The 12,701-nt window shown below is 35.0% G+C and overlaps 1 protein-coding gene across 1 annotated transcript; it reads left to right on the top strand.

Annotated features, from left to right (window-relative positions):
- The first annotated feature begins 10,504 nt into the window (after nucleotides 1-10,504).
- LOC131612001 (protein LURP-one-related 10-like) lies at nucleotides 10,505-12,491 on the top strand. The gene is made up of 4 exons (XM_058883811.1): nucleotides 10,505-10,940; nucleotides 11,010-11,231; nucleotides 11,321-11,495; nucleotides 11,626-12,491. Exons 1-4 carry the CDS (start codon nucleotides 10,671-10,673, stop codon nucleotides 11,691-11,693), a joined length of 735 nt encoding a protein of 244 aa, XP_058739794.1. The 5' UTR covers nucleotides 10,505-10,670; the 3' UTR covers nucleotides 11,694-12,491.
- The last annotated feature ends 210 nt before the right edge of the window (nucleotides 12,492-12,701 follow it).

A 12,701-nucleotide genomic window follows, 5' to 3' on the forward strand; every position in this document is an offset into this window, starting at 1 on the left:
AGAGAGATATGATCAGTCAAAGTTGGGTTGACTTTTAGTTAAAAACCCTAATTTAGAAACTTGTTCGTTTGTTGACTTCTGAGATTTCCTTGATGAATCATGATCAATCCTTGATCAAATGATGAATGATACCTCAAAATAAGTATGTTAACCAAAAATCAGGAGTTTTGACTGTACTTTGACGACAATTGACTTTTAGGCCAAACTAGTCGACTGTTGACTATCTGAGCTATTGATTGAGTAATCTTGGGAATCAGGGCTTGAAACTTGGCATAGAGGTTCTTTGAATCATATGAGAGGTCATGGAGTCCACTTGAGATATCAGAAGTTGATTTCTCCTTGAGAAGATCAAAAACCCTAGTTGTGGGTTGATTGCTTAGGAAAGGAGTAAGTGAGCCTAATCCTCAGTGCTTGAGCATTTGAAAGTCAGGTGGATCAAAATATGATGGAAAAATTTTGGGGTATGACACAACCCTTCCAAAGATGCACCAATAATTTGATCAGTATCCCCAGCAGAGTCGCCACTTTTCTGTAGTGGTGAAATTGGTGAGACTAAAGCCATGGGAAAGACTTAGCTCATTTTTTTTAAACAGAGTCGCCACCGCGCTTTATTGTTTCCAAAAGGAATGGGAGAAAGAGCGAATTAAAAACCCACAGAATTTTTTAAAATCAAAACTAATAAACTTATCAGAGATTTGGGTAAGGGGGTTTGTTATATAAAGGGAAGGTTTTAAGCACACCTCATATCCATGGTACTCCATGGGAACCTCTTTGAAAATATTATTGTTTTTGTGTACATCTATTTGAAAAGAGGATATGTGAACTTGTTTAAAAAGAGTGTGGGGATGGGAAAAGAAGTTTTTGAAAGTGAACTCGATAAGACGTCACATCTTAGGCCTACATACCCCTTTTAAAGAAAAGGGAAGTCAGAGCTTTTGTAGTTCCTCTTAAAAGGAAAATAAAAAAGGGTCAAAGTGGCCAAAATCTTTTTGGGTTTTAAGCTTTAACAATACTCAACAAGCTTTTAATAAAAGGGACTAAGCTTTAACAATACAAGGTCAATGGACTAAGAGTAGTTTCATCGGGAATAATTCTTCTCTTAGTATCAAGGTTTCAAAACAAAAGGTTGGTTGAGTTTTAACCATACAAAACCGAGGGTGGGTTTAAAAAAGTTTAGCTTTAGCAATACAAAACTATTTTTAACAAGTGAAAAGCTTTAACAATACTTTAACACAAAATAAAAGATATTGGGAAAATAGTTTGAGTACCTTGACAATTTTAGTCAATACCATTCCAATTCCTTTGGATTTTCAACAAACAACTTAAGCAATCAGTCAATGGATACCACAAGTGTGTGTGTGTGTGTGTGTGTGTGTGTGTGTGTGTGTGTGTGTGTGTGTGATAACATGTGTCACAAAAGACAAACAAGTAAGTATGATAATCACTTAATGAGATGAACAAGGATATTTATACCTTTGGATTGATTCATATATGAATGAATGATGGATGATGAATGCAAAACTCATGCATGTGGGTTAGATAATCAAAGCATGTACAAATGATAATACGATGGATAATAAGTACAAAACACAAGGATAAAAATCAACAAGTGAGTACAAAGCATGATGGTTAAGATAAACAAATAAGTACAAAAACACAAGGATTGAAATCAACAAGTATATGTACAAAGTACAAGTTCATGGATAAGCAAAGATCAACATCTTTCTTTTTGGATTAGGGTTTTAAACCTAGGGTTTTGAAATTAGGGTTTAAAATTAGGGTTTAGAAATTAACACCCACACCTAATTAATTTTAATGATTAAATACCAAATTCTAAAAGAGAATTGGTCTAGGGGTACATGAGAAAGTCAAAGACATGATATCCTAACCTTAAACAAATATTCACAAAAATGTACAAAGCTACTTTGAAGAGATATTCAAAATAAAATGATTTTTGGTTGATTTTTTAATGCATAAAAAGATATTTTTTAAATTAATTTTTAAATGATGAAATAATAAATATTTTTGAGTTTTTTTAGTCATGATATTAAAATAGACAACATAGATAAACCATACAAAAAGAACAGGCTAAAAAAGTTAATTTTTCTATTTGTTATGATTTTTCAAAGTTTGGTTAAAACCTAAAATAAACAAGTTGTAAAAAAAGGGGTTTTGTGGCTTCTAAGGCTTGAACCCACGCCACTGAACTTACCACACAAAACATACACAACTGGACCAGTGCGCCAGAAGTGATAATAAGGTGGGCCCAATTGGTTATGATTCAAAACAAGTTGGAAAACATTGAAAAATAAAAGGAGCAAAAAGGTCTGGGGCGAGGGGGATTCGAACCCCATACCTAAGGGTCACGCTTCACAAACACACTTAACCAATTGCGCTAGAACGATGTAGTCATTATAGGAATGAATTGCATTAAACTTAAAATGAACTAACATTTGAAACTGAAAAATAGAGCCAAGCCCCACTTCTTCTTCCTCGTTCATCAGCAACAACAACAACAACCATGGATCAAATTTGAACTCATCTCAAACTTAATTAATTTTAACAAAACAAAGTACCAAATTGATAAGCATGAAACCACGAATCTAACCACATAGCTAACAACAATTTATTCAACTTCTAACAAGATAATTTCTGGAGAATACACCTGAACCCTAAAAAATGATTTTTAAATTAAATCCTTAAGATTCAGAATCAAGCCCCAAAACCTTAGAGCTATTAACCCTCACATTGTTCCAAGTAGAATGGTAACAAGTTTAAATCAAATTGATGCCTCTATTACTGAGTTTGAATTTTGAAATATACCTCTGAAAGTGAGAGTCAGATTCAACAATGGAGGTGCTTCAGAATGGTGCTGGTGATCTGGATAGCTTCAGTACCTTCCAAGGATGCTATCTTGGAGCATGTAATGGATTGAACTCCTTCAAAACCTTTTGTTCGAAGTTACCTACAAAACAAGAAATGTGAAATGGTGGATTTGATTCCACGAGTTACAGAAGTGTTTTGATGATTTGGAGAGCTTATATGAACTATATGGAAGGTGTTTGAATGTTTAGTTTGGATTGAAATGTCTTGTAGGGTTCTACACAAGTTCTAGTGCAAGTATGAATGTAAAATTGGAACTTGGTGTAAATGGAGTTACAGGTCCTAAGTGATGGTTTGGATGGCTTCTAATTGATGTATAGAAGCTATCTGAAGTGTTAATTTGGTAGGTTTGTGTTAGGTTTAAGTTTTGGAAAGTTAAGACCTTTATGACGTGAAAATGGAAGTGAAAATGGTGGTTTTGGTTATAGGGGTTTTGAGAGGTTATGGAAGTGATAGACAGCTTCTAAATGATGTTTATAAGTTGTTTGAAAGGTTGGTTTGCACTCAGAACCTCTGCAACTAAAATTGGCTCTCAAAATGCAAAGACACAAAAAATGGAATTTTGGATCATATGGTGACTTGGAGATTTCTTGTGTGTTTGATGCCAAGAGCAATGCTTTCTATTTAATGGAACAAATTAGGGTTTGTGGGTGAAGGAATCACAGAAAATTGGGCTCCCATGTGATAGTTGTACTCTTTTGCTTGTTTGTGAAGAAATGAGAAAATTATGGTTGCAATGGTGAAGTATAATGCTTTAAGCATGCTTGGAGAGATTCTTCTGAACTTTGGAGGCTTGCTTGTTGTGTTTGTAATTATTTTGGTGCAGAAGAAACATTGTAGTGGCTCAAGAGAAGAGTTGTTGGTGATTAAAGCCACTTTACTTGAATGGAAGTGTGATCTTTATTCCATTAATGGAATGATTCAATGGTTAATGGCTTAAGCACTTGGATTATAGCTCAAAAGCAAGTGTAATCTATTGATAATGGAGCTTGGAACAAGTTATATGGGCTGTAAGCAAGGAATCTTTCAGATTTGAACAAGTTTGGTTCATAACTTCTTCATGTTCATACTTGAATTCAAGTGTTCATGGAGCCATATTGACAAAATCATATCTCCTAGCTCAAGCCATGGAATTTCATGATAATGGTCCCTTTAAAAATCCATTGCTACATACTTCAAGTCACTTTTTAAAATTTTTCTCAAACTCTTTTGGGATCATGGAGAAAAATGGCCACAAAGTTAAGAAAAATCTAAGTGAAAACACTTAAAATTTCTCTAAGTGTTTTGAACATAATCTTCAAAATTCCATATCTCTCAAAATAATCATTTTTGATGAAACCATGAGCAGAGACAAAGTTGTTTATTTGATTAATATCTACAACTTTCATGTTGGGAGATTTTTTAGTGTTTAGGTGAAATTTGAAGTTCCCAAAATGAGGTCAAAATCACTTAAAACCCCTAATTTTGACATTTGTTGACTTTTTGATTCTTGATGAGTTCTCTTGATTTTTTTTGATCAAATGTCTTCCATGAGCATAAGATGATTATTTGAATCCTTAAAAGTTCATGGTTGACCATTTTTCGCAAAAGTCAAAGGTTGACCCATACAGTTGACTTTTCCCAAATGAATTGTAGTTTTGTGGATTCTATATAAATCAAGGTCCCTCTTAAAATTAATGATGTGGATGGATTATAATGTTGATTTGGATTCCCTTGAATCATGGTTTGAGTCCTGGAGCCATGTCCTGATTAAAAGTCAACCCTCTAGTGGAATTAGGTCAAAACCCTTGTTTGGGGCCTCATGTGATCTTGAAAGTTGTTGATCTTAAATTGGGCCTTCCTTGGACTTGGAATTTGATGGGAGAACCCTTTGAAGCATAGGAGAATGTTGAACTTACTTGTGGGCCTCAAAACCCTAATTTACCTAGTCTCCTCTGATCAGTCTTCTGTCTTGGGACACAAGCAACTAGTAACAATTTTTTGGTATTTTTTGGTTAGCAAATGATATGTGCATGATGATAATGATGATGATGATCCTACTATTTGGAATATGGTGGGATCTCAGTGGTCAAAATTCGGTATGCAACAGGGCCATGTCAGTGAAAGGGGTCTGGTCGAACTAGGGAAACAAAATCTGCTTGGTGGAGACAAAGTCGAAAAGCTGAAGTTTTGTGAACCGTGTGTACTTGGAAAATCTTGCAGAGTGAAGTTCAACAAAGGCAAACAAAGAACACATGGATCCCTTGATTATATTCATGCTGATCTTTGGGGGCCTGCAAGGTGTCCATCACATTCAGGAGCAAGGTATTTTCTATCCATAGTAGATGGTTATTCTAGGAAATTATGGGTTTTCATCCAAAAGACTAAGAATGAAACTTTTGAGAATTTCAAAAGTTGGAAGTGTAACACCCTTCTAAAACCCCATGGAATAACAAATAAAATTCAGAGTATAACAAGAAAAGGGTATTACAACTTCAAAATATTTAAAACATTAAGCCATGTCATGCCTTATGAGGAACTTCAAAATACATTATTCAGTAATCATGTTAACACAGCGGAAAATACTTCAAAACTGAATAATATAAAACATCGGTATTCAACACCAAGAATTTACTGATATAAAACAAACAAAACATCATTCTGACATAAGAAATAATCCCTCAAACAATACTAAAATAAACGCCCCCCAGTGTTACAAGACCAGAGCATGACCCGACACAACCGACTAAACGAAGTAACTCTACGAGTTATCCTCACCAAGCACAAGCCGCTACTCCTTAATCTGAAAATTGTCAACAAGTAAGGGTGAGTCTCATTCTCAATTAATCAATGTTATGCATTCATAAGCAACAAAACATCATAATATATCATTCACCCAATTTGTCATATATTCAGATTCACATCTATTATTCCTCAATTCACACAATAATAGAATACATCACCAAAAGACAACACCACAACAATTACACCATCATCAAATATTATAACATTGGACAATCTTCCATTCATGTTATAATTATACACAACAACCTAATGCAAATGCAACTATATGCATGTGGTACCAAACATGGGATAACCCATCTCACCGATCCACCACCATAAAGATTCGGCTACTTCTCTCACCAATTCCACACAATGGGAATTAGCTACCGCTGTCCCACCACCATAAGGGATACAGCCCACAACATGATTATGAAATGCATGTATCAACCATAACATGCTCACCATCAACATTAAACAACCAAATGTCATAATCATCAACCACCACGACAATCAATAGCCACACACAGTTATGCTATTTCTCAACTATAAATAAATACATATTTTACATCAACAATATATGTATGTCAATTACCAGTTACAACCACGACATCATAGCAGATAAAACATTCACCACATAGTGCAACAACATTAGCACCCCTCACAATCGTGTACCAAGTACAACAAATCAACCCAACAATAACAGAGTATTTACATCATCATTCATCAAAACACATGATAACCATATTTACCATGAACAACATCCATTTTGCATAACAAGCAGAAACAATTACATTATAACAACATCCATCATTGCACGTATTCAATTATGCAAACAACAAACCATTGCACCTCATCAACTACGCAAAACAAGGATAAACCACATTTGAAGAAAATGATACTTTTCAAAATAAAATTAAGTTATTGTTGTTATATTTATTTTATATGGTAGAACATTCAATTTAAGGAACAACGTCCAAAACAGCGTCTAAAACGGACTTACGGTTTGAAAGTTACACATTTTTACATTTTTCAAAGAAATTAATTATCGCTACAGCACGCGGCGCCAACCGGGTTCGCGGCGCGAAACGAGAAAAAGTTACGCCTTCGCGGCGCCAACACATGGACGCGGCGCGACCTGAGCGTATCACAACTTCCTGGTTTTCTGCCCAACGGTTCGCGGCGCAAACAAAGGTTCGCGGCGCGACCTGGCGATTTTGCAGAATTACGGGTCTGCGTTCAGACTCTGCGATTTCACATCCTTTCCACCCAAAAACGATTCCAGACATCGCATACAAGCATATAATCGTCGAATTTCTCATCACACATCATTATACATCAAAACAACACATCAATGACCAATAATCTATACAAAATCATCAATTATCCCCAATCATAACATACCTAACAATATCAAATCCCAATATACCCAATCGAATCGAATCATACGTTAATCCATCTCATTACTCATAATCACATAATAGGAATTAACCGGAAGAGTCCCCCCTTACCTTAGCCAAGAGTTCTTGATTGGTCTCTCCCTCCATTGCTCCTCTTTCACGTTCTTCGTGTTCCAAACTCTTTTCACATCCCTTTCTCTTATTCTCAATTCCTTATTATTTTATAAAATAACCTTTTAATTAGAATAGGGCCTTTACTAACATAACACCCCCTCATTCCTTAACATCACACATGGCCCAACACCATAACCATCCTTTCCCAATTAATATCCCACAAACCACCAATAATTCTAATTATTAATTAAATTTCCATTTAAATTAAAAATTAAAATATACGGGTGTTACAGGAAGACTCTGGTCGAAAATCAGAATGGCAGAAAGGTCAAGAGGTTGAGAACCGATAATGGCCTTGAATTTTGCAATGAGGCGTTCGACAGCTTCTATGTTGCCTCTGGTATTACAAGGCATAGAACAACTGGAGGTACTCCACAACAAAATGGTTTGGCTGAAAGGTTTAATCGAACTATTTTGGAAAGAGTCAGATGCATGTTGACTAATGTTGGGTTAAAAAAGGTGTTCTGGGCTGAGGCTGTTTCGACAGCAACATATCTGATAAACAGATGTCCTTCGATAGTGTTAGATATGAAGACACCTGAAGAAGTTTGGTATGGACATCCACCAGATCTCGACAGACTGAGAGTATTTGGCTGCGTAGCCTATGCTCACATTAGGCAAGACAAGGTCAAACCTAGATCTCTGAAATGCATGTTCATGGGATACCCTGAAGGAGTCAAAGCTTATAGGCTATGGTGCCTAGAGCCAGGTCACAAGAAGAGTATCAGCAATCGAGATGTAATTTTCAATGAAGCTGAAATGGCTTTTACGAAAACTGATGATGTTGGTTGAAATACAGAAAAATCTGACGAAGAGATGAAACATGTAAAGATTCCTGTTGAGGTGGAGCATGTTGATGCTGAATTGCATATTCCCGATGACCATTTTTCTCAAAAGTCAATGGTTGACCCACACAGTTAAATTTTTCCAGATGAACTGCAGTTTTGTGGATTTCATATGAATCAAGCTCTCCTCTTCAAATGAATGATATGAATGGACTATAATGTTGATCTGGATGCCCTTGAATCATGGTTTGAGCCTTGGAGCCATGTCCCGATTAAAAGTCAACCCTCTAGTGGAATTAGGTCAAAGCCCTAGTTTGGGGCCTCAAGTGATCTTGAAAGTTGTTGATCTTAAATTAGGCCTTCTTTGGACTTGGAATTTGATGGGAGAACGCTTTTAATCATAGGAGAATGTTGAACTTCCTTGTGGGCCTCAAAACCCTAATTTGCTCAGTCTCCTCTTGATTAGTCTCTTGTTTTGAGACATAAGCAACAAGTAACAATTTTTAGGTATTTTTTGGTTAGCTAATGATATGTGCATAGATGATGATGATCATACTATTTGAAATATTGTGGGATCTCAGTGGTCAAAAATTGGGGTACAATAGCTGCCCCTATTTAAGTTCCTGATACCTGATGAGGGGAAGATGGAATCTTCGTCTCAGCACGGTAGGAGGGACTTAAATACAAAAAGATAGCATAATTTTGGACCCTGAGAGCCCACATGCATGATATGATATGAATGCAGATATATTTTTTTATTTTTATATGGAATGAACAAACAAACAAACAACATCATTCCTTCAGATTAGGAGACAGGAAACAGATCTACTGGGGATATATGATGAACAGTCCCTGACACTTGGAGAGACCTGACTATTGTGGGGGAAGAATACTGCAACAAACTTTGGTAATTTCAGGATTCTCACAGAACAAGGTTTAATCTTCTCCATAGGCTGCTTTCACATGTTGGGGAAGGAAATCAATGGGCTTTCTCAATGGATTGTCTCATACACTGGGGAGATCACCATTCACAAAGGAAAAATCCAACTTTAATACGAACTGCCTCGACGCTGGAGAGACTAACCATTCATAATAAACGTCAACATGAACTGTCTCGACGCTGAAGAGACTAACCATTCATAATAAACTTCAACATGAACTGTCTCGACGTTGGAGAGACTAACCATTCACAATAAGCTTCAACATGAACTGTCTCAACGCTGGAGAGACTAACCATTCATAAACTTCAACATGAACTGTCTCGACGCTGGAGAGACTAACCATTCATAAATAGATAACATCCATATTCTTCAATAGAATGTCTTCATCATCTTGAGAAGGCTCACCATCTATTGGAATTTCCATCTTCGGTGAAATACTGAGATTTATCTGATTGATCTTAGATTGAGATCACCTGCACTCTTGACTAGAATAGCACACTTGCTCTATATGTGATATGATGGATCATTTTTCTCTCTGGGCCATAATTATTAGGGCCTTCAGCCGGCCCAAAACAAATACATTAAAGAAGACCGAACAAAACAAATTTCTCCAAAGTTCTTTTCACTCATTATTTTCAAAATGGTAGTGATAAGCATCTAACAAATTTGTTCATGTGATGATCTTACAAACCTTTTCTCAAAGTCACTCACAAATAAATTGTTTAATCAACTAGTTCAAAAGGTTAATCTTCATCATCGAAGAAATGATTGTTCACTTGAGGAGGAGAAATGAATTTATCTTAAAAGAGCATTGTACTCTTTTTCCTTTACTAGATTATTTTTCATTGAGTTTTTTCTAGTAAAATTTTGATGAGACGTATTTTTAAGAATATTCATTAAAGAGTGTTATAAATGACATGATTATGAATATCTATTAATGAGTTAATTTCATATTAATTATCTATTTATTACATTTATTCTATAAATATGACCCATATTATATTTAAAAGATACACTTATAATTAGAATAATACAATACACTATATTCTTCTCCTATGTTTTGTTTAATTTCATAAATAAATAACAATTGTTCTTAAAAAAATCATTCTTTGAATTGGTCATTTTTAGAAAATTCTTTATGGAGTCATTTCAAGCAAGGTTAATATATCATTTTAAAAACAAAATATGTATTAAATTAGTTCTTCTCACTATATACAATGATGTGATTGATGTCTTGCTAAATTAAATCTTCAACAAGACACCTTGATTTGATTGGTATCTTGGAAAGAAAAGAAAAACAATTTGAATTTTAAAATTTTCAAACAAGATTAATATATCATTTTCAACCATACACACATTGATGTGTTTGATATCTCAGTAAGAAAGAAAAAAATTAACAATTAAAATTTTCAAATAGGGTTATAATATATTTATTTCTTACAAATTGCTTATTAAAAAGAATATATTTATTTCTATTCTAATAATAAATAAATATTATTTGCAGCTCATATCTATAACATCAAACCACCTTCGTGGTATTTCATAACATAAATCATCTTGGACTACTCTTCTTGTTCCCTTTTATCTATACTTTCTATGTAATTTCTTTAGAAAAGTCATGAAATCAAATTATTATATAACAAAGTTTAATTCACAATCTTCTCACAAATATTTCTACTAAAAACAACAAACAAAACTCTGAATGAAGAGTTAGAAGCAGCATCATTATGGCTTACCCTTATCAACCACAGCCTTTTGCCTTTGCGCCACCGATGCTGGCACTCCCCACGCCCATAATCGGCCCTCAATACTGTGCTCCGTATCCACTTGAACTAGCCGTCGTGAAAAAGGTTATGACCATTTCAGATGGAAACTATGTCGTTACTGATGTCAACGGCAACATCGTCTTTAAAGTTAAAGATCCCCTCTTAACCCTACATGAACGCCGTGTCTTGCTTGATGCCGCCGGTTACCCCATCATCACCTTACGTCGCAAGGTTCACCTTTCTTGTATTTTATTTCCATTCAACAGATAAAAAAATAAAAATCTTATATGATTGGTGCAGATAGCGACGATGCATGATCGATGGGAAGCTTATCGCGGTGACAGCACAAAATCAAAAGATCTTATATTTACAGCGAAGAAATCATCAATAATTCAGCTTAAGATCAACTTAGAAGTGTTTTTAGCTGGGAACACAAAAGAGGATGTTTGTGATTTTAAAGTCAAAGATAGTGAAAGTTCTTGTATTGTTTATGTTGGTGAATCTAACAACACTCTTGCTAAGGTAAATTAGTTTTTTTAATTGACTTTCATTATGTTTAATTTTGACTTAGGTATGTAGTACTAATCATAAATCAAATTTTGTGATTGCAGATGCAAAAAAAGGAAACGGTTAAGAGTGTTTTGTTTGGTAAAGACCATTTAATGGTCACAGTTTATCCTAATGTTGATTACGCTTTCATAGTGGCGTTAATGCTGATTTTTAATGAGACTGGTACTATTGAAGAAGAAATCAATTCAGCTGTAGATGGTTTTTCTCAAGGACTTGGTAGTTCTAATTAGTAGGATTATGATCAAATGATTAAAATTTATATTTTATTTTAAATTTATATTAAATAAAATGTGAGATATTAGATTGAACTCTAGTATGATTGAAGGGTTGCTTCTTGGTTTGACAGGATTAAACATGAAGTCGAAGGTTGTTCATATGCTGGTATCGAAGATGCTAGGGTTGTTAGCATGTTAAATTAGGTTTTAGTGCTTAAATCCTAAATTGTTAAGTTAGCTTGTTTATTAAGTTGACTTGTGTAATGGGCCTTGTAAAAAAAACCCATTAGTTAGTATGTTAGATTTTATTATAAGTAGCATACTAGTCTCTCGTCATTGCACACTGCAAATCCAAATATAGGGTGAGAGAGGTTATTTGTTATTCTTGTAAACTTGTAATCTTGTTTTCCAAGAGAAAGTAAAAGAATAGTAGTTATAACCAATTCTTGAGTTCTTCTTCTTCCCTGTTTTTATTCTTTCCTTGTTTTATATTTTGTTCTTAGTATTGAATTCACAACAAATTGGTACGGTGAGCGTGGAGAAGATGCCTTCAACAAAGTATGAGATTGAAAAGTTCACTGGAGTGAATGATTTCGGTCTGTGGCGCTTGAAGATGAAAGCCCTACTAGTTCAGCAGGATTGTTTGGAAGCGTTGAAAGGAGAGACAGCCATGAATGCTGAATTAGCGGCAGCGGAGAAGATGACTATGATCGAGAAAACACATTGCGCAATTTTGTTGATCCTTGATGATAAGGTTCTTAGACAGGTGTTGGATCTGTGAGATTCAAGCTCCATGATAAGTCAATAAGGTTGTTGACTGAAGTCAGGTATGTTCCTGATTTGAAGAGAAATCTGCTTTCTCTTGGTGAATTCGACAAGAAAGGATATGTTTTCCACGGAGAGAAAAGTATCCTAAGAGTCATGTAGGGGTCGAAGGAAGTCTTTAAAAGCGTGAAGAAACAAGACTTGTATATCCTTGAGGCTGAGTTGTAAGTGATTCGAAAAATGTTGCATCCACGATACCTTTGTCGAAGACAGAAATATGGCACATAAGATTGGGTCATGTTAGTGAAAGGGGTCTGGTCGAGTTAGGGAAACAAAATCTTCTTGGTGGAGACAAAGTCAAAAAGCTGAAGTTTTGTGAACCCTGTTTACTTGGAAAATCATGCAGAGTGAAGTTCAACAAAGGCAAACAAAGAACACATGG

This window comes from Vicia villosa, linkage group LG6 (genome assembly GCF_029867415.1).
Source record: "Vicia villosa cultivar HV-30 ecotype Madison, WI linkage group LG6, Vvil1.0, whole genome shotgun sequence".
NCBI classification, from domain to species: Eukaryota; Viridiplantae; Streptophyta; class Magnoliopsida; order Fabales; family Fabaceae; genus Vicia; species Vicia villosa.

Bases quoted from the DNA above. Each gene is read 5' to 3' on its own strand.
- LOC131612001 (XM_058883811.1), top strand. From the start codon at position 10,671: ATGGCTTACCCTTATCAACCACAGCCTTTTGCCTTTGCGCCACCGATG. The intron at 10,941-11,009 runs GTTCACCTTTCT...TGATTGGTGCAG, and splicing joins TCATCACCTTACGTCGCAAG to ATAGCGACGATGCATGATCG. The intron at 11,232-11,320 runs GTAAATTAGTTT...TTGTGATTGCAG, and splicing joins CTAACAACACTCTTGCTAAG to ATGCAAAAAAAGGAAACGGT.